We start from the raw sequence: 26,607 nt of genomic DNA, 5'->3' as shown, positions 1-26,607 counted from the left end.
CAGCCCCTCAAAAGTTGGAGCACGGCTATCACTGTACCCTTAGTCGTTCTTTTCATCAAACTAGAGATACCCAAATCCTGCAACCGTTCTTCGTATGTTCTTCGTTGCTCTTCTCGACACTCTTTCCAGAATCCCAACATCTTTTTTTTTTTTTTTTACATCGTGGCAACTAAAACGGGATGCCATCGTTCAAGTGTGCCCTTACTGAGGTTTTATAAAACGAAGATGTGTATCCGATGTCTTTTTATTTTTGTGTCTCTCGGTTTTGGCGTGCCACTGCATCTCTCGGTGGTACTGCGAAAAATATGAATTTTCTTTCCGAGGGAAATGCAGGAGAAAAAAGGGATTTTACATGGAAACGCCCTCGATTCTTTCCAATTCGCCGTTTGTTGCCGACAGCAAAGGCGCCCTTGTAGCTTCGGGAGCCGAGTGAAAACGGCCCTGCTTTGACAGATAAAACAAGACCCCCCAACAAGAGAAAACGCAAATCAAGGGCGGCAGCCGGCTGCGTTTTCAAGGTTACGGATCAAAGCGGGGGATGGCTTGAGAGAAGCATGTTGAGTTTGTGCCCTTTAATATATGCAGGGAAAAGGAGAATGTTCAAGAGGGCGAAAAGACGGCTTCATGTAAGCTGATTAGGAGCAAAAATGTTAACACACACACACACAGAGAGACACACACAAACCTGCCCTTGAAGGCTACAGAAAGAGATCTTCAACAGCAAAGGAAGCCAGATTCTTTTCAGGGTAAAAAAAAAGCCAGTTACAGTTAAGAATCAGTTCAACCATCATTCCCAAAGGCAGCTCGTTTGATCGTTCTCGCGCAAGTGATCGCTTCGTGCAAACCGTCTCTCTGTGCAATTGATCTCTGCGTGCAGGATCCTCTTTCGTGAACACAATGGGGCTGCGCTGAAATGCCCGTTAAAGTCATTCAGGCCCTGGTACTCTCACGTCTGGACTACTGCAATACGTTCTGCATGGGGCCACCCTTGAAGAGTATACGGAAGGTGCGCACAGAATGCAGCCGTGTGGACAGTATTGGCCGCCCTGAGGATGGTATGTGTTGTTTTCTTTACAGCTAGTCCTCGACCACAATTGAGCCCGAAACCTTATGTTGCTAAGCAAGACATTTTCTAAGTGAACTTTGCCTCATTTTATGACCTTTCTTGCCACAATTGTTAAGAGAACCGCTGCCGTTGATAACCTATTAAGATGGTTGTTAAGTCAATCTGGCTTCTCTATTGATTTGGCTTTGTTAGAAAAAGAGATCACATGACCCCGGGACATTGCAACGATCATAAATACATGCTGACTACCAAGCGTCCAAATTTCAATCGTGTGACCATGGGGATGCTGTATTGGTCGTTAAATGTGAAAACTGTTCGTAAGTCACTTTTTTGGTGCTGTCGTTAACTTCTAACGGTCACTAAACGAACGGTTGTAAGTTCAAGGACTGCCTGTAAAAGCTGAGCTGCTGTTGTGGCCCGTACGCGGCCTGTGCAGCTAGTAGCTGATTCCAACAGCGAGGAGGCTGGTGTGGTGCTGCGCCAGCAGCCTGTGCAGCTGGCACTCGAGTCGGACAGTGAAGAGGCTGGAGAAGATGTGGTGCCAGAGGCGGGGATTCAGCCAGGGCCTTCAGAACCTCCAGAAGCTTCCATGGGTGAAGAGGATGAAGAGGAGGAGCCTCTTCTCGATGCACGGGCGTGCAGAGCTGCCAAAAGGCAAGAGTGGCTCCTCAGGAGGAGGTCTCCTCGAGAGTAAGGCTTGGGGCTAATTGTCCACTCCCTTAGCCTATTTAAGGAGGAATGCCGACAGAAGCAATTTGCAGGGAACAACTTCGTTCACATAACCTTCGTGCCTTGTCTTGCTTATCTTATCAGCTTCCTGCAAATTGCTCCTGGGCATTCTGCCAACCACAGTAAGCTTTCAGTTATTATTCTTTGAATTCTCGGTGGCTGTTAATGGCAGTTAATTAACAGCCGTTGTTGTAAAAAACTGGTTTATTTAGTAAACTAAGGTTTGAACGGACTTTGTGTGCGCTGCGTTCTTTGGGGTCCGTAGCTGGGGCTACGAACAGCTGCTGGATGAGAATGTGGAGTGGAGAAAAAGACACACACATATACACAGACACACCACTTAAAAGCCAACGTTGCAAATTCAACGTGGGTGGAGGCAAAAGACCCCATGAAACCTCTTTTATTCATTGTGCAAGTGCCTTCACTTGCACACATAAATTGCTAGTGCCGGTTTTCCTTTGCAAGATGTCAATTCCGTATTCCGCCCCCAGCCCCACCCCCTTTTTCAAGCTTTGTTCGACAACATTTTTACAACATTCCACGGAATATACTTATAGGGCAGTGATGGCTAACCATCACCGTTGACGCGTGCCAAAACCGACACCCATAATGCAATGTGTGTGACCCCCCACACATGCACACGGGATCCTATAGAAATAAAATTATTATTATTATTATTATTATTATTATTATTATTATTATTATTATTATTATTATTATTTAATCTTTGGTGAGATTCACAGCCTTTGAGGCTGGTTAATAGCTCAGCAGCTCGAGTCCTAACCAAGGACCTAGGAACTGTTAAGGTATCGTCGGAGGATGTAAGCTGTTCCGAGTAAGGTGGTTTTTTGTAGAGTCAAAATGTTCAAGTCCGGCAATTTTAGAATTTCTAAATAGCGGGGTAGCCCTTTGGGTATTGCTCCAAGGGCTCCAATTACAATCGGGACAACACGCGATTTCTTTTTCCACAGTCGCTCAACTTCAATTTGCAAGTCCCGGTACTTTGTGATTTTTTTCTTGCTGCTTATCTTCAATCCGTGCATCACCAGGTATTGCAATGTCAATGAACCATACTTTTTTTTCTTTTCAAGTATTGTTATGTCAGGTGTGTTGTGGACCAAGTGCCTGTCAGTCTGAATCCTAAAGTCCCACAAGATCTTGAGTTTCTCATTCTCTAAAACTTTCTCAACCTGATGTTCCCAGTAGGTTTTGCTGTACTCAAATCCAAACTTCTTCTTCTTCTTATTATTATTATTATCCTGTATCTCCGTGGGAAGGACCGGATAGGTGGATAAAAAAAGGCCAAATCCGGTTGGAACATCTGGCTGACTTGTGAGACAAAATGATCAATAGTACCGGTAGTCCTCGACTTACGGCTACAAGCGAGCCCGATATATCCATTGCTAAACAAGACCGTCGCTAAGTGAGTTTTGCTTCATTTTAAGACCTTGCTGGCCACACAGTGGCTCAGTGAATGATTGCAGGGGTTAAGTTAGCCGCACAGTTGTTAAGTGAATCCGGGACTTGGCTTGTCAGTAGGTTGTAAATATGAGTCAGTTGCCGAGCGTCTGAATCTTGGATCATGAGCAGGCTGAAACGGTTGTGTGACAAATGGTCATAAGGCGCTATTTTTTAGTGCCGTTGTAACTTCGAACGGTCCTTAAACAAGTGGTCGTAAGTTGAGGACTAGCTGTATGCAGAGTCAACGGAGAAGCCATTATGCTTTGTCACATCTGGATGCCGGCAACTCTTCAAAATTTATCTTCTGCAGCATCTTCCTTCTCCTCGTCCCTTTACTAATCCCCTTGCAAACTGAGCATTTCCTAGCTTCTGGGAAGAAAATACTCGTAACAGCTGTCGGAGTAAACATCTGGCAGGGGATAAACTGAAAAGCTAGAAAAACAGCCACAGCTGTCCTTCGTGGGCTCAGTGCTTCAAACAGATGGATGAGTAAGCTTATCCTAACGTGATCCAATCAGTGAAAATTGTGGGGCTGTTTTCTTACAGATGTTTCGTGACCCAACTAGATAATGTCATAAGTAATAGTGAGGAGGAGGAGGAGGAGGGGGAACTGTGGGGTCCTTTGTGCTCTCTGAGCTTGGTGGTTCTCTTGCAGATGTTTCATGACCCCAAGAGCTAATGTCATAACTAATAGAAGGGAGGGGGCTTTGCAAGGAGGAGGAGGAGGAGGAGGAAGAGGAGGAGGAAGAATAAGAGGAAGAGGAGGAGGAAGAAGAAGAGGAGGAGGAGGAGGAAGAGGAGGAAGAAGAAGAAGAGGAAGAGGAGGAAGAAGGAAGAAGAGGAGGAGGAAGAGGAGGAGGAGGAAGAAGAAGAGGAAGAGGAGGAAGAAGGAAGAAGAGGAAGAGGAAGAGGAGGAAGAAGAAGAGGAAGAGGAGGAAGAAGGAAGAAGAAGAGGAGGAAGAGGAGGAGGAGGAAGAAGAAGAGGAAGAGGAGGAGGAAGAAGAAGAGGAAGAGGAGGAAGAAGGAAGAAGAGGAAGAGGAAGAGGAGGAAGAAGAAGAGGAAGAGGAGGAAGAAGGAAGAAGAAGAGGAGGAAGAGGAGGAGGAGGAAAAAGAAGAGGAGGAGGAGGAAGAGGAAGAGGAGGAAGAAGAAGAGGAAGAGGAAGAAGGAAGAAGAGGAGGAAGAGGAGGAGGAGGAGGAAGAAGAAGAGGAAGAGGAGGAAGAAGGAAGAAGAGGAAGAGGAAGAGGAGGAAGAAGAAGAGGAAGAGGAGGAAGAAGGAAGAAGAAGAGGAGGAAGAGGAGGAGGAGGAAAAAGAAGAGGAGGAGGAAGAGGAAGAGGAGGAAGAAGAAGAGGAAGAGGAAGAAGAAGGAAGAAGAAGAGGAGGAAGAGGAGGAGGAGGAAGAAGAAGAGGAGGAGGAGGAGGAGGTAAAGGAGCAGCAGGAGGAGGAGGATGACCGTAGGATCCTTAGTGCTCTCTGACCTTGGTGGTTTTATGACCCAACTAGGTAACGTCATCAGTGCTAGAAGGAAGGGAGGGTTGGAGGAGGAGTTGGAGGAGAAGGAGGAGGACTGAGGGGTCCTTTGTGCTCCCTGAGCTTGTTGATTTTCTTGCAGATGTTTCATGACCCAACTAGGCAACGTCATCAGTGCTAGAAGGAAGGGAGGGTTGGAAGAGGAGGAGGAGTTGGAGCAGGAGGAGGGGGAGGAGGAGGAGGACTGTGGGGTCACGTGATCCCCTCTTGCGTCGTTCTGACAAGCAAAGTCAACGGAAAGAGAAATTCATTCAACCGCCAGGCGACTTGCTTATCAACTGCCGCGGTTGACTTAACAACGGAGGCAAGAAAAGGGGGCAAAATTCACTTCACACACATACATGTCTCGCTTGACAACAAAAAAGTTGGGCTCAATTGCGGCCGTAAGCCTGAGGACTACCTTGTATCTTACACGCACAGAGACCCTGTCCTCGAAGAGACGTTCCCACCGAACGCGGAAAAATTTTAGAGATCAGGATACGGAACCGGAGGCAGGTGAGAGGTGAGAGAAGTCAGCTCAGGTAACGGAGCCACAACAGACACGAAGCAACGGATGGAAACTCATCAAGGAGAGAAGCAACTTAGAACGAAGGAGAAATTTCCCGACAGTGAGGACAATTAACCAGTGGAACGACTTGCCACCAGAAGTTGTGGGTGCTCCATCACTGGAGGTTTTGAAGAAGAGACTGAACAGTCATTCATTCGTCTGAAATGGTATAGGTCTCTCCTGCTTGAGCAGCGGGCTGGACTAGAAGACCTCCAAGGTCCCTTCCACTTCTAGGATTCTATGTTTCGTAACAACTGAAGAAAGGAAATGGAAGGATGATTTTTGTTGGCCCACGGTTTTATTGGTTTCTCAGAGTTACAACCATCGCGGCATCCCCAGTGGCCACGTGACTACGATCCAAATTCAGACACTTGGCAACTGACTCATATTTATGACGGTTGGCAGCGTCCCGGGATCACGTGATCCCCTTCTGCGATCTTTTGACGAGCAAAGGTCAACGGAGGAAAGCCAGATTCGCTCAACAGCCGTGTTATTTAGCTTCGCCACTGCAGATATTCCCTTAATGACGGTGGCAAGAAAGAGCGCAAGAACGGGGCAAAACTCCCTGAACGGCTTTGTCTCGCTCAGCCGTGGGAATGTCGGGCTCAGCTGTGGGTCATATGATGAGGACTGCCGGCAGAATCCTAAAAGCTCAGGTGTCAGCACTTCAACCTGCATTTACTCTAGTGCTGACATAAGGAGGAGAAGCGGAGGCGTCTGGAAAGGGACGTTTGACTTTTCACCTACTTATTTTCCCTGGAGATAATATCCCTAGGAGATGGGATGGGAGGGGGGAAATTCCTTTGAGCTGGAGCAATAGATTAGGGGTAGAATGACTTGGAAGATGGCCAATGAGTGCAGGGGAGTGGGGAACGGAAAGGGAGGGTTTGGGGGCTGGAAGTCAGTGTTGGCTTCGTTTGGAGTCGGGTTAGAATGTCGGGCTTAATAAATAGGAGTTTTTCTTCAAAGACTTCGTTTGAAATGCAATTTATTTGAGACGACCTCGAAACTTGACATCGGGTTTTTCTCTTCTCGCGATGCTCTCTCGGAACAATTCTGGAGAGAGACGCCGGCGGAGAAATACGGCTGTTCTTTGATCTGCTTTGTTACCTGGACGGTTGGTCCATCCCAGTGGGGCCTTCCCGATGATCAAATGATTGACAGGTGCGCAGACACCAGCCGGTATTTCGGCTCCGAACAAAATGTGGCGTCTCTTTGGATAAAAAAAACCCGCCGAGAGTCTTTCAGCCAACAAAAAAGTGTTTTGTTCTTTTTTTGCCGTTCAGATTGATCCCCCTCGGGGCGTCTCCACAAAAGACTTGTAGGATATGAATGGCTTCAGATCTCTCTCTCTCTCTCTCTTTCTCTCCGTCTCTTGCCTTTCAACTCCCTCCTTCACTTTTCTGTTCTGTTCTGGGATTCCTCCGATTCTTTACATCCTGGCGACTGAGGAAAAACATCTGAGGAAATGGGGCGATTCGATCGAGGCGCTGGCGATACGTCCCGTGGGCCCCGTATGGGGAACATGGAAGGTGTCCTCTGCTTTTGCCTGGTCCCCTCGCTTCGTGGGGGGTCTGGTTGGAGCATTTCCGCATCTGAGCTTCCCTTCCGAAATTTCCATTTCAAGGGTTTCCGTCGCTCCCCGAGACCAGCAACCGAGGAAAGGAAGGAAGTCCTTCGCTGGTGGGCACCTTCGTCTTTTAAGTGTCCTCTACAACACCGTTGAAAGCTCTGCCAAGCAGCTTACGAGAAGGAGGCTGGCTGTCCCATCCATCCATTCCTCCATTCACCCATCTATCCATCTCCCCCTCTCTCCCTCCATCCTTATCCCTCCATTCACCCATGCTTCCATCCCTCCTCGTACTCTCCATCCATCCATCCTCCCTCTCTCTCTTTCCCTCCCCAGCCTTCCATCCATCTATTCACCTATCCCTCCGTCCTTCCTCGAACCCTCCATTCACTCATCCATCTATCTCTTCCCTCTGTCCATCCCTCCTTCCATCCATCCCTCTATCGCTCCATTCACCCATACCTCCATCCCTACATTCATCCATGCCTCCATCTCTCCTCACTCTCCATCCATCCATCCTCCATCCCTACATTCATCCATTCTTCCATCTATCCATTCACCTGTCCCTCCGTCCTTCCTCGAACCCTCCATTCAGTCATCCATCTCTCTATCTCTTCCCTCTATCCATCCCTCTTCTATCCATCCCTCTATCGCTCCATTCACCCTTGCCTCCATCCCTACGTTCATCCATGCCTCCATCTCTCCTCTCTCCATCCATCCATCCTCCATCCCTACATTCATCCATCCTTCCATCCCTACATTCACCTGTCCCTCCGTCCTTCCTCGAACCCTCCATTCAGTCATCCATCTCTCTATCTCTTCCCTCTATCCATCCCTCCTTCCATCCATCCCTCTATCGCTCCATTCACCCTTGCCTCCATCCCTACATTCACCCATGCCTCCATCTCCCCTCACTCTCCATCCATCCATCCTCCATCCCTACATTCACCCATCCTTCCATCCCTCCATTCACCTGTCCCTCCGTCCTTCCTCGAACTCTCCAGTCATCCATCTCTCTATCTCTTCCCTCTATCCATCCCTCTTCTATCCATCCCTCTATCGCTCCATTCACCCTTGCCTCCATCCCTACATTCACCCATGCCTCCATCTCCCCTCACTCTCCATCCATCCATCCTCCATCCCTACATTCACCCATCCTTCCATCCCTACATTCACCTGTCCCTCCGTCCTTCCTCGAACCCTCCATTCAGTCATCCATCTCTCTATCTCTTCCCTCTATCCATCCCTCCTTCCATCCCTTTATCGCTCCATTCACCCTTGCCTCCATCCCTACATTCATCCATCCTTCATCGCTACATTCACCCATCCTCCATCCCTACATTCATTCATCCCTCCTCGCACCTTCCATCCATCTATCCATCCATCCATTCACGCATCCATTCCTCCTTGGTCTCTCCATCCATCCTTCCACCCATTCACCCATTCCTCAATCCCTTCCCCTCCCTCTTCCCATCCTTCCATCCATCCGTCTACCCCTCCATTCACCTGTACTTCAATCCATCCATCCATTTACTCATCCCACGATCCCACCACACACCATCCATCCATCCATCCATCCATTCACACATCCATTCCTCCTTGGTCTCTCCATCCATCCTTCCACCCATTCACCCATTCCTCCATCCCTTCCCCTCCCTCTCCCCATCCTTCCATCCATCCGTCTACCCCTCCATTCACCTGTACTTCAATCCATCCATTCATTTACTCATCCCACGATCCCACCACACACCATCCATCCATCCATCCATCCATTCACACATCCATTCCTCCTTGGTCTCTCCATCCATCCTTCCACCCATTCACCCATTCCTCCATCCCTTCCCCTCCCTCTCCCCATCCTTCCATCCATCCGTCTACCCCTCCATTCACCTGTACTTCAATCCATCCATTCATTTACTCATCCCACGATCCCACCACACACCATCCATCCATCCATTCACACATCCATTTCTCCTTGGTCTCTCCATCCATCCTTCCACCCATTCACCCATTCCTTCCCCTCCCTCTCCCCATCCTTCCATCCATCCGTCTACCCCTCCATTCACCTGTACTTCAATCCATCCATTCATTTACTCATCCCACGATCCCACCACACACCATCCATCCATCCATTCACACATCCATTTCTCCTTGGTCTCTCCATCCATCCTTCCATCCATTCACCCATTCCTCCATCCCTTCCCTTCCATCCCTCCATCCTGAAACCTCTTCGCTTCTCATTTCGCTTGGGAGAAAACCCAAGCAAAACCCTCATCCTGTTTTGTAGCGCAAGAAAATAATATGCTTTTCGTTATCAACAACCGAAAACCAGCAGATGGAAATTGGGGGAGAGATTGGGGGGGGAAGGGGCTTTTCTACCCAAACACCCCTTTCTAAAGGCACCCCTTGTTCTTTTTTTTTTCCTTCCTCCCCCTTGAATTTTGGATTTCAAGGTGGGCGGACTGGGTTCTGTTGCCAAGCAGCCGAGAATCAACTCTCCAGTCACATGGAAACAGAAGCACTCAAGCTTTACAAGGAGTTGAATTCAGGCTAATCCTCCCCAATTGCTTGCAAGAGATACTCCTGGGAATTCCAGCTGCTGCAATAAGGACATCTTTCTTCCCAAGTCTGCTTCTCGGTTGCATTGATGATGTGCCATCCAGATGCTCTCGACCTTTAGCGACCACCCAGATCGTGCATCTCCAGCTGAGTCCTTCGGGCCTTCCCAAAGAAACTCGGAAGGCTGAGACTGAATCCTTTACGGATTAACAGAATTGGAAGGGACCTTGTAGGTCATCTAGTCTGACCCCCTGGCCAAGCAGGAGACCCTACACCATTTCTGACAGACGGCAGCCCAGTCTCTTCTTCAAAGCTTCCAGGGATGAAGCTCCCACAACTTTTGAAAGCAGTGTTGTGGCTCTGTTATCTGAGCCTGTGTCATCGGCAGGAGAGGACTCCGAGAGTGAAGGGGAGGAGTTGGCAAGGCCTCCCTCTCCAGGACCCTCCTCTCTGGCAATGCCTTCGGTGTCCGCCGAAGGGCAAGAGATAGGGCCAAGCATGTCCACGTAGTCACAGATGGACAGTGATGAGGGTAATGAGTCTTGGCTAGATCCTCGACAGCGTCGCAGATAAGTGCGCACAACAGAAGAAAAGGCGTGCCCAAGATTAGGCTGAGTCACTGGACCACACCCCACAGGATATAAAAGGGAGCGTGGTGGCCAGTCAAACCTTGTGACGAACAAAGCTGAAAGCTTCCATGCCATTCTGCATTGCCGGACTTTTACTATAGACTTTGCTGGATTATCTCTGGACTTGATTGACTCCGTAATTATTGAGCTGTTTCTTTTGATGTACCAGAAGCGGGGAGAAGTTATCTCTTCGTGAGTAATAAACTCTTGGCAGGCAGCCACTAGGTTGCTGCCAAGTTCCGTTATCATAAGGAAAAAGGATTTTGTCGGCTGGTTTGGTTTTTAACTCTTGGACGTCTGTTGGTGTGTGTGCGTGTGGGACGGGGACAGAACAGGCAACTTCTGTTCCGTCGATTGATTCTTCTCACTGTCAGAAAATTCCTCCTTATTTCCAGGTTGAATCTCTCCTGATTCATGATGAGGGGACTGGAGGCTAAAACATACGATGAACGGTTGCAGGAACTGGGCATGGGTAGTATAGCGAAGAGAAGGACCAGGGGAGACAGGAGAGCATCTTCCAATATTTGAGGGGCTGCCCCAGAGAGGAGGAAGGGGGTCAAGGTATTCTCCAAAGCATCTGAAGGCCAGACAAGGAATCATGGATGGAAACTGATCAAGGAGAGATTCAACCTAGAAATAAGGAGAAATTTGCTGACAGTTAATCTAATCTAATCTAATCTAATCTAATCTAATCTAATCTAATCTAATCTAATCTAATCTAATCTAATCTATTCTAATCTAATCTAATCTAATCTAATCTAATCATATTATCTGGGAACTGTTAGGAAGGAGTTATGTGAGCAATGGAAATTTTGGGCTCAACTGTGGCCGGAACTTGAGGACTACCTTACATATGTATGTATGTAAATGGCATGTCTACATGTGTGTTATGTATGTGTATGCTTTTGAGGACAGCCAACATAACTTTTGTGTGCCAATGTGCCCACTGGAAAAAAATGACAATAAAAGGTTACCTTATATATTTTACTGTTTTAATGTTTTTCTGCTGTAAGCCATCCAGAGTCGTTTGACCCGAGACGAGCGGCAAATAAATTTCAGAATAAATAAAAATATTTCTTGTACATCAGGCAGCTAAACAATCTAACGCTGGACTCTCTTTAAACATTAGTGAGTGTTTTTCTTTTAAATCGTGGCAGTTTGCTTTTTTCAGGAGCATCAAGGACATACATTTTCTCAACGGTAAGGAATAAATAGGAGGGTATTTATGGGTAAATTATTCCAAATTCCTTCCATTGATTTTTTTTTTTTCAGAATCGTTTAATTAAAATCACCACTCAGCGGTTAAAGGAGAACAGATCAAATTGTGGCCGTTGCTGGAAGAGCTAAATTATATCACAGGGGCCCCAGGGAACACCTCTTGAGTTTATTAGAGTGACGTTTGTCCTTTGGCCCGCCGTAAATCCATGGCAATAGGATTAGGGCACAAAACGGGTTAATATTCCACGGAGACTTGGCGGAAAGAGCTAGAAGGGAGGGAGGGAGGGAGGGATTAACACTCCAGACCCCAGAGATGAGCTTCAAACTGGCGGAGCGAGAGAGACGCGTTTTGAACTGGGGGGGGGGAAGCCTCAGGTGCACCGCGAGCCGATATAAAACGTAGTACGAGAATCTGCGTCACTAAGGAACGACATAAGGGAATACACATTTCTGAACGTTCTCCACATTTTTTGTAATGTCTAATTCATTTTCAACCCATTTTCAGTTTTCATCTTTGAAGGCTCAACTTTTATTTTTAAAAATCACACTGTTCATTTATTCCTATCATCTATTCATTATGTCTGTGTATATTTTTATCTATCTATCTATCTATCAATCTATCTATCTACCTATCATCTCTCTCTCTCTATCATCTATCATCTATCTCTCTCTATCATCTATATTGACCTATCATCTATATCTATCTATCTATCTATCATCTATCATCTATATCTATATCTATCGAATCATCTGTAGCTATCTATCTATCTATCATCTATCTATCTATCTTCTATATCTATCTATCTATCTATCTATCTATCTATCTATCTATCTATCTATCATCTATATCTATCATCTATATCTATCTATCTAATCATCTGTAGCTATCTATCTATCTATCTATCTATCTATCTATCTATCTATCTATCTATCTATCTATCTATCTTCTATATCTATCTATCTATCTATCTATCTATCTATCTATCTATCTATCTATCTATCTACCTATCATCTCTATCATCTATCATCTATCTCTCTCTATCATCTATCATCTATATTGATCTCTCTATCATCTATATCTATCTATCTATCTATCTATCTATATCTATCTATCATCTATATCTATCATCTATATCTATCGAATCATCTGTAGCTATCTATCTATCTATCATCTATCTATCTATCTTCTATATCTATCTATCTATCTATCTATCTATCTATCTATCTATCTATCTATCTATCCATCTATCATCTATATCTATCATCTATACCTATCTATCTAATCATCTGTAGCTATCTATCTATCTATCTTCTATATCTATCTATCTATCTACCTATCATCTCTATCATCTATCATCTCTCTCTCTCTATCATCTATCATCTATATTGATCTATCTATCATCTATATCTATCTATCTATCTATCTATATCTATCTATCATCTATATCTATCATCTATATCTATCGAATCATCTGTAGCTATCTATCTATCTATCATCTATCTATCTATCTTCTATATCTATCTATCTATCTATCTATCTATCTATCTATCTATCTATCTATCTATCTATCTATCTATCCATCTATCATCTATATCTATCATCTATACCTATCTAATCATCTGTAGCTATCTATCTATCTATCTTCTATATCTATCTATCTATCTATCTATCTATCTATCTATCTATCTATCTATCTATCTATCTATCTATCTAGCCATCCATATCTATTTATTTATTCATTATCTGCCTACATGTCTTTCTTATCTGTCTTTCTAATTGTAGACTTGGAACAGTTACTAAATAAATAGTTGTAACCTGAGGTCTACCTGTAGTTCACCATTCAATAAAGGTTGGTAAATGCAAGAAAATGAGTCATGCTACGGTAAGAGAAAATTCTTTGTCTCTGAAAATCCTTTCGTTTTTTGTTTTTTTCCCAATCGCAAAAACCAAGGACATACATTGGAATAGTATTCAAAGCCATTCTCTGTCCATACTAAACCCACAAACAAAAAGTCCAAGCTTCGCTGTGTTACAAATTAAAACGCCTGGCCTCTGCTCTTTTATTCTTCTATTCTCATGGCCTACTGCTGGAACATTCTCTGCTTACCCTATCGCACTCCTCCTCCATCCGTGTTAATTCCTCTGGGTCACAAGCTAAAAACAGGACTCTGTTCTGCAGCCCACATGAATAATTCCTTCCAAGATTTACATCATTTGTTGACCAAATCGAGAGCTGAGGGGCTCTTGGGGCTCTCTGAGCTTGGTTGTTTCCTTGTAGACATTTCACTACCCAACTAGGGAATGCTGTCAGTGTAGAAGGAAGTGGGGTTTATGGAGAAGAGGAGGGGGAGGAGTGAGGGGGGGAAGGAGGGGAGAAGGAAGATTAGGATTGAGGGAGGAGGAAGAGGAGGATGACAACAACTGTGGGGTCCTTGGTGCTCGCTGAGCTTGATGGTTTTCCTTGCCAACGTTTCATGACCCAACTAGCTAACATCATCAGTGCTAGAAAAGAGTGAGGTTGGTGGTGAGGAAGAGGAAGAGGAGGAGAACTATGGGGTCTCTGAGCTCGGTGATGTCCTCGCTGTCGTAGGCTCGCTCACAAAAAATCCTGAACAGCTATAGCGCAACTTAACATCCTGAGTCCGAAGGAGAAAAACCTTGCTGGGCATCTTGCCTGTGCCAGGAGCTCCCGGAGCATGCTAACATCCTTATGACGCATTCATTTTTATCGATCGTTTTTACCTGTATAGGCGACGTTCTTGGGATTTCCGTAGGGAGCCCCAGGCTGAACTGGGCTGTAAACGGGATTCATGGTAGGGAATGCGAGAACGCTGAAAAAGAAGAAGGGAGAGTTCAGAAAGCAGACTTGGGAAATATTTACAAACACGGAGGGGAATATATATATATATATATATGCAAAAAGCCAGGATTTTAACCAATTTTAACCAGGATTTTAAATATTTTAACCAACTTATTTATAATGACGCGGGAAAACACCCGAGATTTTAATTTTTTGCATATGCACACCCGCGAAAACTTAAGAAGACATATATATATATATATATATGAGGTTTTCGCGGGTGTTTGTATGTAGGTCTTTGGTTATTCAGGTTTTCTCCCGCATAAAATTGGAGGTTTCTTGGCAACGTTTCGACGAAGTCTCATTCGTCATCTTCAGGCTGGTGTTCTCGGCTTCGTGCTTCTAGGAGCAATGTGTGTGATCGCAGCTGTTTCTTCCTTCCTTCTTCTTCCACCCCCACTGGCAGTTAAAAGGAAGAAACAGCTGCGATCACACATATTGCTCCTAGAAGCACAAAGCCGAGAACACCAGCCTGAAGATGACGAATGAGACTTCGTCGAAACGTTGCCAAGAAACCTCCAATTTTACGCGGGAGAAAACCCGAATAACCAAAGACCTACATACATATATACATATATATATATATATACATATATATATTAATATCTCAGTATTTATATATATATATAATTTAATATCTCAGTACTAAATAGAGTATTTATAGGCATATAAATTGGACTAATAAATAAATAATAAATAAATATATATATATATATAAATATATATCTTCAAGCTTCCAAGGTTGAGAAACACTGAAATAGAGGATATGAAGGATTCTGCTGTAAGCGATCAGAAAAGACGGAGAAAAAGCAGATAATTCTCTCTTTTTCTAAAAGAGTGCACACACCTGTATTATGCTGGAGGTTTTGTTTTGTTCCGGAGAAAAATACCACAGGTCGTCTTCGACTTACGACCACAATTGAGCCCCTCCAAACTTCCGTCACTAAGCAAGGTAAGTTATCAAGGGAGTTTTGCTTCATTTTACGAACTTTCTTGCCACAGGTAAGCGACTCGCCGCAGGCGTGAAGTTAAGTCACAGGGTTTGTTAAGTGAATCTGGCTTCCCCTTGGACTTTGCTTGTCAGACGGTCGCAAAAGGGGATCACGTGACTCAGGGATACGGCAACCGTCGTAAGTCCATGCCAGTTGCCAAGCCTTTAGATTTGGATCGTGTAAACCCAGGGATGCAGCAACAAGTGTGAGAAATGCTCATAAGTACCTTTCGAACGGTCACTAAACGAACGCTTGTAACAGGCAGTCCTCGACTTACAAGTTTCATTTAGCGACCGTTCAAAAGTTACGACGGCAATGAAAAAAAGTGACTTACGACCATTTTTTCACACTTACGACCATTGCAGTTTCCCCGTGGTCGCGTGATCATAATTCGGTCGCTTGCAAACTGACTCATACTTACGACCGTGGCAGTGGCCCAAGGTAACGACTGTAGCAAGGCAGGTCATAAAACGGAGAGGAAAACTCACATTTAACAAATGTTTCACTTAACAACAGGAATTTTGGGCTCAATTGCGGTCGTAACTTGAGGACTGCCTGTATGTCAGGCGCTAAAACAGAGCAATATTTTTCACTTTTTGTTATTCTAAAGTTTATGGATTTCAACGTCCCAGAAGTGCGCAGTTGGCATTGGGTATTTTATTGTCATTTGTTATTTGTTATTAAATCATTAAATTTATTGTTATTAAATCATTTGTCAAAACACCGAGAGAATTGTGGGAATCCTGGCTGGCTTAGGAACTCTGGGAATTGAAGTCCAGGAGCCATTAAGTGGCTTGTGCCCTTACCACAAAGAGGAAATAGTCCACACTATTGGAAATGGCAGGGAAGAGAATACACAAACACACAAGAGACACACAAACACAATCTCCGGTGCCTTATCTCATTAATAAGAGAGCCCAATTTTATTTTATTTTATTTGTTTCTTTCTTCTTTTCCTCTAGATCGGTGTTTCTCAACCTTGGAAGCTTGAAGATGGGTGGACTTCAACTCCCAGAATCCCCCAGCCAGCAGCGCTGGCTGGGGGATTCTGGGAGTTGAAGTCCACCCATCTTCAAGCTTCCAAGGTTGAGAAACACTGCTCTAGATTTTATTTAGATTAAAAACAAGGGACCTGGGAATCAATTATCATCGTGATGAAGTCCTTTCAGGTCCAGCTCCGTTAATTATCTTAACGAAGCCCCATTCGTTAAGTGCAAATGCAAAATCAGTCATTAAGTGTTTATTAGCCCAACTTGGCTTCATCTCCACAGCTACCTAGAAAAATTTGGAAGACCTGATAATAATTCAAATTTCCAACAAGGTGTGGGGACATTTATGAGCGTGGAGCAATTTTGTTAGAGCGTTATTTTTTTTCCCACCCCCCCCCCTTTCCTTTTAACCTCCTGGTAGTAAGCGAGTCAGCTGGCAAACCTAGCAAGGGCTGCCTTGCCAATTAGCCCTTAATTAATTAATTCCTGCCATTGGCAAGTGAACAGCCTACTACGGGGACTTCTCCAGAGAGAGAAACGGGATGGATGAAAAGCGGAAGGAAGGAAGGTGAATGGGGGAAGGAAGGAAGGAAGGAAGGAAGGAAGGAGAATGGAGAAAGAAACAAAGGAAGTGAGGAAGCAGGAAAGAAGGGGAAGAGAGGAAGGAAGGAAGGAAGGAGAAAGAAACAAAGGAAAGGAGGAAGGAGGAAAGAAGGGGAAGAAAGGAAGGAAGGAAGGAAGGAAGGAGAATGGAGAAAGAAACAGTAAATGAGGAAGGAGGAAAGAAGGGGAAGAGAGGAAGGAAGGAAGGGAGGGAGGAAGGAGGAAAGAAGGGGAAGGAAGGAAGGAAGGAAGGAAGGAGAATGGAGAAAGAAACAAAGGAAATGAGGAAGAAGGAAAGAAGGGGAAGAGAGGAAGGAAGGAAGGAGAATGGAGAAAGAAACAAAGGAAGTGAGGAAGCAGGAAAGAAGGGGAAGAGAGGAAGGAAGGAAGGAAGGAAGGAAGGAAGGAAGGAAGTGAGGAAGAAGGAAAGAAGGGGAAGAGAGGAAGGAAGGAAGGAAGGAAGGAGAATGGAGAAAGAAACAGTAAATGAGGAAGGAGGAAAGAAGGGGAAGAGAGGAAGTGAAGGAAGGAAGGAAGAAACAAAGGAAGTGAGGAAGAAGGAAAGAAGGGGAAGAGAGGAAGGAAGGAAGGAAGGAAGGAAGGAAGGAAGGAAGGAAGGAAGGAGAATGGAGAAAGAAACAAAGGAAATGAGGAAGGAGGAAAGAAGGGGAAGAGAGGAAGTGAAGGAAGGAAGAAAGAAACAAAGGAAGTGAGGAAGAAAGAAACAAAGGAAGTGAGGAAGAAGGAAAGAAGGGGAAGAGAGGAAGGAAGGAAGGAAGGAAGGAAGGAAGGAAGGAAGGAAGGAAGGAAGGAAGGAAGGAGAATGGAGAAAGAAACAAAGGATGTTGACAGTCGCACGAGTGAGGACTGGTTGTAAGACTCTTTCTCGGTGCGGCTGTTAACTATGAACAGTCCCTGAGCAAAGAGTGGTGAGGGTTAGGGGTTACTCTCTTCCTCCAACCCCTCCTCCTTCTAGCACTGATGATGTTACCTAGTTGGGTCCTGAAAGGTCTGCGAGAAAACCATCAAGCCTCAGAGAGCACCAGGGACCCCGTAGTCCTTTCCATCCTCTTCCTCCTCCCCTCCCTTCTCCACAAAGCCCCCTCCCTTACAGCCCTATTACTTCCTCCTCCACTCTCATCCTCCCCCTCATCCTCCTCCCCCTTCTCCTCCTCCATCTCTTCGTAAACTCCACTCCCTTCTTGCACTGATGAAGTTACCTAGTTGGGTCATGAGACGTCGGCCAGAAAACAACCCAGCTCAGAGAGCACCAAGGATCCCTCAGAAGCCTCTTTTCATGGAGTGACACGTTAAATTTTTGGGTTTTAATTTGGGCTGAAATTATTTAATAATTTTAATTATTTTTAATTGATGTCTGTATATTTTTGTGTTTTAATAGGCTGTACACTGCCCTGAGTCCTTCGGGAGAAGGGCGGTATAGAAATAAAATAAAATAAAATAAAATAAAATAAAATAAAATAAAATAATAATAATAATAATAATAATAATAATAATAATAATAATAATAATAATAATAATCTCTTATATTATTATTATTATTATTATTATTATTATTATTATTATTATTATTATTATTATATTAAGCGGTTATATCAGTCACAAAAGTACGGGAAAGAGTTAAGGAAGAATTGAAAGGTATTAAGAGCTGATCTCCTTGATTTGCAACGGTAATTAAGGATGGCAATTACAGAGCTTCTTTTTAATTTGCCACCTGTGGTCTTCTACTTCCCCACCTCGGGCTTACAAAGGGCTGGCTGGCTGGGAAAGAGGCAGCTCCCTGGAAGAGAAGTAGTAGCTAGAGCAGGGTAGTAGCTACTATGGCGCCTTTTACGACCTGAGAATTGAATCTGGGACCATCTGCATTCCTCCTTGATTTTCCTAGTCAGTAGGTCGCAAAACGTGACAATGCAATGCAATCGTCATAACTACGAGTCAGTGGCCAAGCGGCTGAATTTTAATCACATGACTGTGGGGATGTTGCTGCAGCGGTCGTTAAATGGGGGGGGGGGAACCCGCTCGTAAGCAGGGGTGAAATCCAGCAGGTTCCAACAGGTTCTGGAGAACCGGTAGCAGAAATTATGAGTAGTTTGGAGAACTGGCAAAATACCCCCTCTAGCTGGCCCCAGAGTAGGGTGGGAATGGAGATTTTGCAATATCCTTCCCCCAGGAGTGGGGAGGGAATGGGGATTTTGCAGTATCCTTCCCCCTGGAGTGGGGAGGGAATGGGGATTTTGCAGTACCCTCCCCCCAGGAGTGGGGAGGGAATGGGGATTTTGCAGTATCCTTCCACCTGGAGTGGGGTGGGAATGGGGATTTTGCAATATCCTTCCCTCAGGAATGGGGTGGGAATGGGGATTTTGCAATATCCTTCCCTCAGGAATGGGGAGGGAATGGGGATTTTGCAGTACCCTCCCCCCAGGAGTGGGGTGGGAATGGGGATTTTGCAATATCCTTCCCTCAGGAATGGGGAGGGAATGGGGATTTTGCAGTACCCTCCCCCCAGGAGTGGGGAGGGAATGGGGATTTTGCAGTATCCTTCCCCTGGAGTGGGGTGGGAATGGGGAGGGAATGGGGATTTTGCAGTACCCTCCCCCCAGGAGTGGGGAGGGAATGGGGATTTTGCAATATCCTTCCCCTGCCACGCCCACCAAGCCGCGCCCACAGAAACCAGTAGGGGAAAAATTTTTGGATTTCACCCCTGCTGGTTAAATCACTTTTTTTCAGCGCCGCGGTAACTTCGGACGGTCCCTAAATGAACCGTTTGTTAAGTCGAGGACTACCTGTACAAGAACTGGCCTCTGTCGTCTTGACCAAGGCTGTTGTAAGTCGAGGAGCCCCTGTACGTTGGTCGTGTTGCAGACGAACTGCAAAAATCAACACGGCACCAGCCGTCTCTCGGGCTGCTCATCAGGCCGGCCTGTCAATCAAAGGAGGGATAGGAGGGAGAATGAGGGAGGGAAGCACGCTGCTCAGGTCACACTCGGGGGGGGGGACTGGGGGGGGCCTCGCCTCGAGGACCAAGAGACGGCTTCGGGGGGCAGCGCGGAATCAAAACTTGTCTGTTGCAAACCCAGCAAAAAAAATAAAATAAAATAAAATAAAATTAGGAAGTGGGTCTCTTCGCTTGGTCAGCCCTTTGGGGAGAAGTCAAAGGGGGTTTGGGGGGGGCAAAGGCTGTTTTGGGGTTCGAATTCAAAGCGCTCCTTATCTTTTTGCTCCATACCTGGGGTGTCAAAACTCGATTTCATTGGGGGCCGCATCGGGGTTGTGGGACCTCGGAGGGCCGGGGGTGGGCATGACACAGGACTCATGTTGGGGGCTAAGGCAGGACTTCCCTAAGACCCTCCCCCCCATAATTATAATCTCCCTTCCTTCCTTCCTTCCTTTTCTTCTTTTTCCTTCCCTCTTCCTTCTCCTTTCTTCTTCCTTCCCCTCTTGCCTTCTTTTTCTTTCCTTCCTTTTCTTCCTTCCTTTTCTTTTTTCCTTCCCCCTTCCTTCTTTCTTCTTCCTTTCTCTTTCCTTCCTTCCTTTTCTTCTTTTTCCTTCCCTCTTCCTTCTTTCTTCTTCCTTCCTCTCTTTCCTTCCTTCCTTCCCTTTCCTTCTTTTTCCTTCCCTCTTTCTTCTCCTTTCTTCCTTCTTTTTTCTTTCTTTCTTCTTTCTTCTTTCTTTTCCTCTTTCCTTCTTTTTCCTTCCTTTTTTCTTCCTTCCTTCCTTCCCTTTTCTTCTTTTTCCTTCTCTCTTCCTTCTCCTTTCTTCTTCCTTCCCCTCTTTCCTTTTTTCTTTCCTTCCTCCTTTCCTTCCTTCCTTCCTTTTCTTCTTTTTCCTTCCCTCTTCCTTCTCCTTTCTTCCTCCTTCCCCTCTTTCTTTCTTTTTCTTTCCTTCCTTCTTTCCTTCCTTCCTTCCTTTTCTTCTTTTTCCTCCCCTCTTCCTTCTCCTTCCTTCTTCCTTCTTCCTTCCCCTCTTTCCTTTTTCTTTTCTTCCTTTCTTCCTTTTCTTCTTTTTTCTTCCCTCTTCCTTCTCCTTCCTTCTTCCTTCCCCTCTTTCCTTCTTTTTCCTTCCTTGCTCTCTTCCCGTCTGCCCTTCTTTTCCTTCGCCTTTCTGCTTTCCCTTTCTCCTTTCCTGTCCCTTCTTGCATATGCTCAAATGAAAAAAGGGGAAGAAACATTTCTCCTTTTGTTTAGTTTTTAGGTTGTTTATAGATAACCCTCTACAAGCAAAAATGGAGCCGGGGGGGGGGGGGGGTGGCGTGTGCAGCGACCCTGTGCCCCGTTTTCGGCCACAATGGCCTCTTGCAGCCCTCCGCCAGCGAAAACGGAGCCCGGCAGGGACTGCGCATGGCTCCTCCCCGAGCTCCGTTTTCACTGGCGAAGGCACCGCAGCAGTGGTGAAATCCAATTTTTTTTTTACTACCAGTTCTGTGGGCGTGGTTTGAGGGGGCGTGGCAGGGGAAGGATACTGCAAAATCCCCATTCCCTCCCCACTCCTGGGGGAAGGATATTGCAAAATCTCCATTCCCACCCCACTCCAGGTGGAAGGATACTGCAAAATCTCCATTCCCACTCCACTCCAGGGGAAGGATATTGCAAAATCTCCATTCCCTCCCCACTCCAGGTGGAAGGATACTGCAAAATCTCCATTCCCACTCCGCTCCAGGCGGAAGGATATTGCAAAATCCCCATTCCCACCCAACTCCAGGTGGAAGGATACTGCAAAATCTCCATTCCCACTCCGCTCCAGGCGGAAGGATACTGCAAAATCTCCATTCCCACTCCACTCCAGGCAGAAGGATACTGCAAAATCTCCATTCCCACTCCACTCCAGGCGGAAGGATACTGCAAAATCCCCATTCCCTCCCTACTCCAGGGGGAAGGATATTGCAAAATCTCCATTCCCACCCAACTCCAGGTGGAAGGATACTGCAAAATCTCCATTCCCACTCCGCTCCAGGCGGAAGGATACTGCAAAATCTCCATTCCCACTCCACTCCAGGCGGAAGGATACTGCAAAATCTCCATTCCCACTCCACTCCAGGCGGAAGGATACTGCAAAATCCCCATTCCCTCCCTACTCCAGGGGGAAGGATATTCCAAAATCTCCATTCCCACCCAACTCCAGGGAAAGGATACTGCAAAATCTCCATTCCCACCCCACTCTGGGGCCAGCCAGAGGTGGTATTTGCTGGTTCTCTGAACTGCTCAAAATTTCCGCTACTGGTTCTCCAGAACCTGTCAGAACCTGCTGGATTTCACCCCTCCACCGCGGACTGATTCTCGGTTGTTTCCAGGCCGGTCCTGAGGACCAGATCTAAGCACCGCACAGGCTCTACACAGACAGCTGGTTGTCCTCGACTTACATCTGACCTTTCCAAGTCACTATGGCATTGAAAAAGGGGGATTTATGGCAATGTTTCACACTTAACGACCGTTGTCGCATCCCCGTGGTCCCTTGATCAAATTCCGGACGCTTGGCAACTGGCATGAACTTATGACGGTTGCAGGCTCTCCCCTTTGGCGACCTTCTGGCGAGCCAAGTCAAGGGGCTGATTCACTTAACGACCGTGCGACTTAAGTGAACCACCACAGTGATTCGTTGGACGACGGCGCAAAGAAAGGTTCGTAAAACGGGGCAAAACTCGCTTCACAACTGACTTGACTTAGCGACGAGCATTCGGGGCTCAATGGTGGCCGTACGTCGAGGACAAGCTGTAGAACGAAGTTTTTAGTCTGAAAAGGACTCTGGGGAAGTTGGGAGGAACTCAAGGAGCTGTCCAGGGTGCTGCATCTCCAAGCATTTGCAGGTTCTCCTCGACTTACGACCACAAGTGAGCCCAAAATTTCCGTTTGTTAAGTGAAACACAACTTTTCCGAGCTTGTGGATTGATTTCCGAATGTTTTGTTACCGGGTTAACACTTTAAATCAGTGTTTTTCCACCTTGGAGGCTTGAAGATGGGTGGACTTCAACTCCCAGAATCCCCCAGCCAGCGCTGCTGGCTGGGGGATTCTGGGAGTTGAAGTCCACCCATCTTCAAGCTTCCAAGGTTGAGAAACACTGGGCTAGGGAATTCTGGGAATTGAAGTCCACCCATCTTCAAGCTTCCAAGGTTGAGAAACATTGCTTTAAATGCTAAAGTAAATACTTTAATTTTATTCAGCCCAGCGTCTGGATTCTGATCACGTGACCACAGGGAAGCTGCGACGGTCGTTAAGTGTGAAAAACGGTCATAGTTCACTTTTTTCAGTGCCTTTGTTAACTCCGAACAGTCACTAAAGCAACTGTTGTAAGTCAAGGACCACCGGTACTAACGATCCAAGTGACAAGGTTACTTTATTTATTACTTCATTTATTCGATAAAAATCTAATAAACGAACCATTTTTAACTTGGGACTGCTGGCAGAATTCTTCAATTAGACTAGGTAGACATTTTTTTTCTCCCCCCCCCCCATGGGGGAAGAATATTTCTGTATTTTTTTTTTTTTTTTGTAAAACTTTTCAATAAAAAAAAAAAAAATTAGACTAGGTAGAAAATGAACTTTCTATATTCCAGGCTGCTAATTTGAAGTGAGGGGGATAAATTCATAAGTTTGGGGGTTTACTTCAGGGCAAAATAATATTCCCTCTCCAGAGGATGGAAGTGCCTAAAGGTATATATATATCTCGCTACTTATTTCCCTGCGGCAAGCAGAATGCTGCAGGCTAAACTTATCCAGTCCTTCCCTTTTATTATTCTTTTTTTTCCTATCCCCTCTGGAAAGCCGGCAGCAAATGGAAAATAATCATCAGTTTTTCAAATCCGGGGCCTTGCCCCAAAATCAGAACAGAATATAGACCTGCCTTGAAGACATCTGACAAATTTAAAGATTGTAGTCTTTTCTCAGAGTCTCCCGTTTTCCAAAAGGTAGCCCTTCTTTTTTTTTTTTAAAGTAAAGTTAGTCCTTGAGTTACGACCACAAGAGAGCAGCAAACTTTCTGTTGTTAAGTGAGTTTTGCCCCAGCTGGCTTTCATGCCAAAGGCAGGACTAGAACTCACTGTCTCCTGGTGATTGGGCCAAAGTCATCCAGCTGGCTTTCCAGCCTAAAATGGCACTAAAACTTATCGTCTCCTGGTAATTGGCCCAAAGTCACCCAGTCAGCTTTCATAACTAAGGTGGAACTAGAACTCACCATCTCCTGGTGTTTGGCTCAAGACCTGGCTTTCATGCTTAAGGCGGGACTAGAACTCACCATCTCCTGGTGATTGGCCCAAAGTCACCCAGTTGGCTTTCATTCCTAAAATGGAACTAGAACTCACTGTCTCCTGGTGATTGGCCCAAAGTCACTCAGCTGGCTTTCATTCCTAAAGCAGAACTAGAATTCACCGACTCCTGGTGATTGGCCCAAAGTCACCCAGCTGGCTTTCATTCTTAAGGCGGAACTAGAACTCACCGTCTCCTGGTGATTGGCCCAAAGTCACCCAGTTAGCTTTCATTCCTAAGGCGGAACTAGAACTCACAGTCTCCTGGTGATTGGCTCAAAATCACCCAGTTGGCTTTCATTCCTAAAGCAGAACTAGAATTCACCGACTCCTGGTGATTGGCCCAAAGTCACCCAGCTGGCTTTCATTCCTAAGGCGGAACTAGAACTCACTGTCTCCTGGTGATTGGCCCAAAGTCACCCAGCTGGCTTTCATTCCTAAGGCGGAACTAGAACTCACTGTCTCCTGGTGATTGGCCCAAAGTCACCCAGCTGGCTTTCATTCCTAAGGCGGAACTATAACTCACAGTCTCCTGGTGATTGGCCCAAAGTCACCCAGCTGGCTTTCATTCCTAAGGCGGAACTAGAACTCACAGTCTCCTGGTGATTGGCCCAAAGTCACCCAGCTGGCTTTCATTCCTAAGGCGGAACTAGAACTCACCATCTCCTGGTGATTGGCCCAAAGTCACCCAGTCGGCTTTCATTCCTAAGGCGGAACTAGAACTCACCGTCTCCTGGTGATTGGCCCAAAGTCACCTAGCCGGCTTTCATGACTAAGGCCAGACTATAGAAGAAAATTTCTCTTGAAGAACCATGAAGCACCTTCCATTTTTCGAACTGAACTTCCTAGTCTTATTATTGGGCCTGGAGGAGCTTAGAGGCCTTCAAGAAAATGACTGACAGTTTTCTGAATTAAAACTAATGACGTTTTTAGAAATGCGGATTCTTCGTTGCAATAGGGCTTGGCCAGGAAAAGCCTGCACAAATTTTAATAATGCCGAACGGAAACCTTATTCCGGGAGGACTGTGGACGTGGGCTCCTACTCAAATCCACCTCCCTCATTGCTTATCAAATCAATCTCGTCGTTTATCTCAAAACAAGGAATCCTGGGTCACTTACACCGGATTTAAAAAGACTCAAATGCAAAGAAGGAATCACAAATACGGGAAGGCCTCAACTTGCAACCGTCCGTTTTCTGACCAGATTTCACATCTGTGACCGTTGCAGCATCCCCGGGGTCACGTGATCAAACCTTGAATGATTTGCTTAATAAATGCAGGCTCCACTTAACGACTTCAGTGATTCGCTTAACAACTGCGGCAAAACAGGTCACAAAAATGGGACACAAGTCACTTCACAACAGTGCTTGCTTAAGCTCTGGAAATTTTGGCTTTCCTTGTCGTCGTTGGGCATGGGAAATCGGCTGTGCCTAAGAAACCATCCGCCTCCCCCCCGCCCCACCCTGCTGGTCCGTGGAACTACTGCAAAGTTTCGGGATCGCTGATTTAACAAGTGTGGCGAGAAAGGTCGTAAAGTGAGGCAAAACTCACTTAACAACGGCCTTGCTTAGCCAATGGCAATTTTGGCCTCGATGGTCATCGTACGTCGAAGACAAACCTGTAACGTTTCTGGCAGGTGAGCAGTTCGGCTTGTTTGCCACCTAAATCTACCCACTAAGGTAGATTTAGGTAGTCCTCCACTTACAAAAGTCCCATTTAGTGACCATCCTACCTTACAACGGCATTGAAAAAAAGCGACTTGTGAGCGTTTTTTACACTTGCGAACCGTCAGCAGCTAGGTGATCAAAATTCAGGCGCTTGCCAACTGATTCATACTTATGACGGTCGCAGCGTCCCGGAGCCACGACCTTCGGACGAGCAATGTCGATGGGGGAAGCCGGATTCACTTAACAACCGTGTTGCTACCTTAACGACTGCAGTGATTCCCTTGATAGGTGTGGCAAGAAAGGTCATAAAATGAGGCAAAACCAGAGGTGAAATGCTCCCGGTTCAGACCGGATCGCCTGATCCGGTAGCGATGGCGGAGGATGGTTCGGAGAACCGGTAGCAAAAATCCCTGCGCCCTCCGCCATGCCCAGCTGAGCTGCGCGATCATCAGAGCCTTTTCTTTTTTTTTACTTTTAAAAGCATTTTTTCTACAACCTCTTCGGAAGAAAAAAATGTTTTTAAAAGCATTTTAAAAAAAAAAGCCTCTGATGATTGTGCGGCTCAGCTGGGATCGTCAGAGGCTTCTCAAAGCATTTTTTTCTGCAACCTCTTCGGCCGAAGAGGTGGTAAAAAAAATGCTTTGAAAAGCCTCTGACGATCCCAGCTGAGTTGCCTGATCGTCAGAGGCTTTTCAAAGCATTAGAAAAAATGCTTTGAAAAGTTTAAAAAAAAAAAAAAGTTGGCCACGCCCACCCCATCACATTAACCCCCACCACCACCAAGCCACGCCCACAGAACCGGTAGTAACAAATTTTACAACTTTAACAACGGCCTCGCTTAGCTCAATTGTGGTCCTAACTTGAGGACTCTTTGATAGTTAGAATTTCCAAAATGGACTCGGGTCCTTTGTTGGCAGAAAGAAGCCTAAATA

General features: G+C 45.8%; 1 protein-coding gene across 4 annotated transcripts in view; it reads right to left on the bottom strand.

Moving 5' to 3' along the window:
• Positions 1 to 26,607, bottom strand: part of FAM168A (family with sequence similarity 168 member A) — an 86,640-nt gene that overhangs the window by 22,997 nt on the left and 37,036 nt on the right. For 2 of the 4 annotated variants that reach the window (XM_087895732.1, XM_087895733.1), the window contains exons 2-3: positions 19,558 to 19,694; positions 14,055 to 14,143 (exon numbers count right to left, since the gene is read on the bottom strand). In XM_087895732.1, the coding sequence (XP_087751858.1) occupies positions 14,055 to 14,143; positions 19,558 to 19,685 (217 nt within the window). In that variant the 5' untranslated portion in view covers positions 19,686 to 19,694. The remainder of the gene's footprint in view (positions 1 to 14,054; positions 14,144 to 19,557; positions 19,695 to 26,607) is intronic. The other 2 variants (XM_087895735.1, XM_087895734.1) reach the window with 1 other exon arrangement.

Source organism: Pantherophis guttatus, chromosome 5 (genome assembly GCF_059756535.1).
Source record: "Pantherophis guttatus breed Tessera chromosome 5, ASM5975653v1, whole genome shotgun sequence".
Taxonomy (NCBI): domain Eukaryota; kingdom Metazoa; phylum Chordata; class Lepidosauria; order Squamata; family Colubridae; genus Pantherophis; species Pantherophis guttatus.
This window is presented reverse-complemented; position numbering and strand designations above follow the sequence as displayed.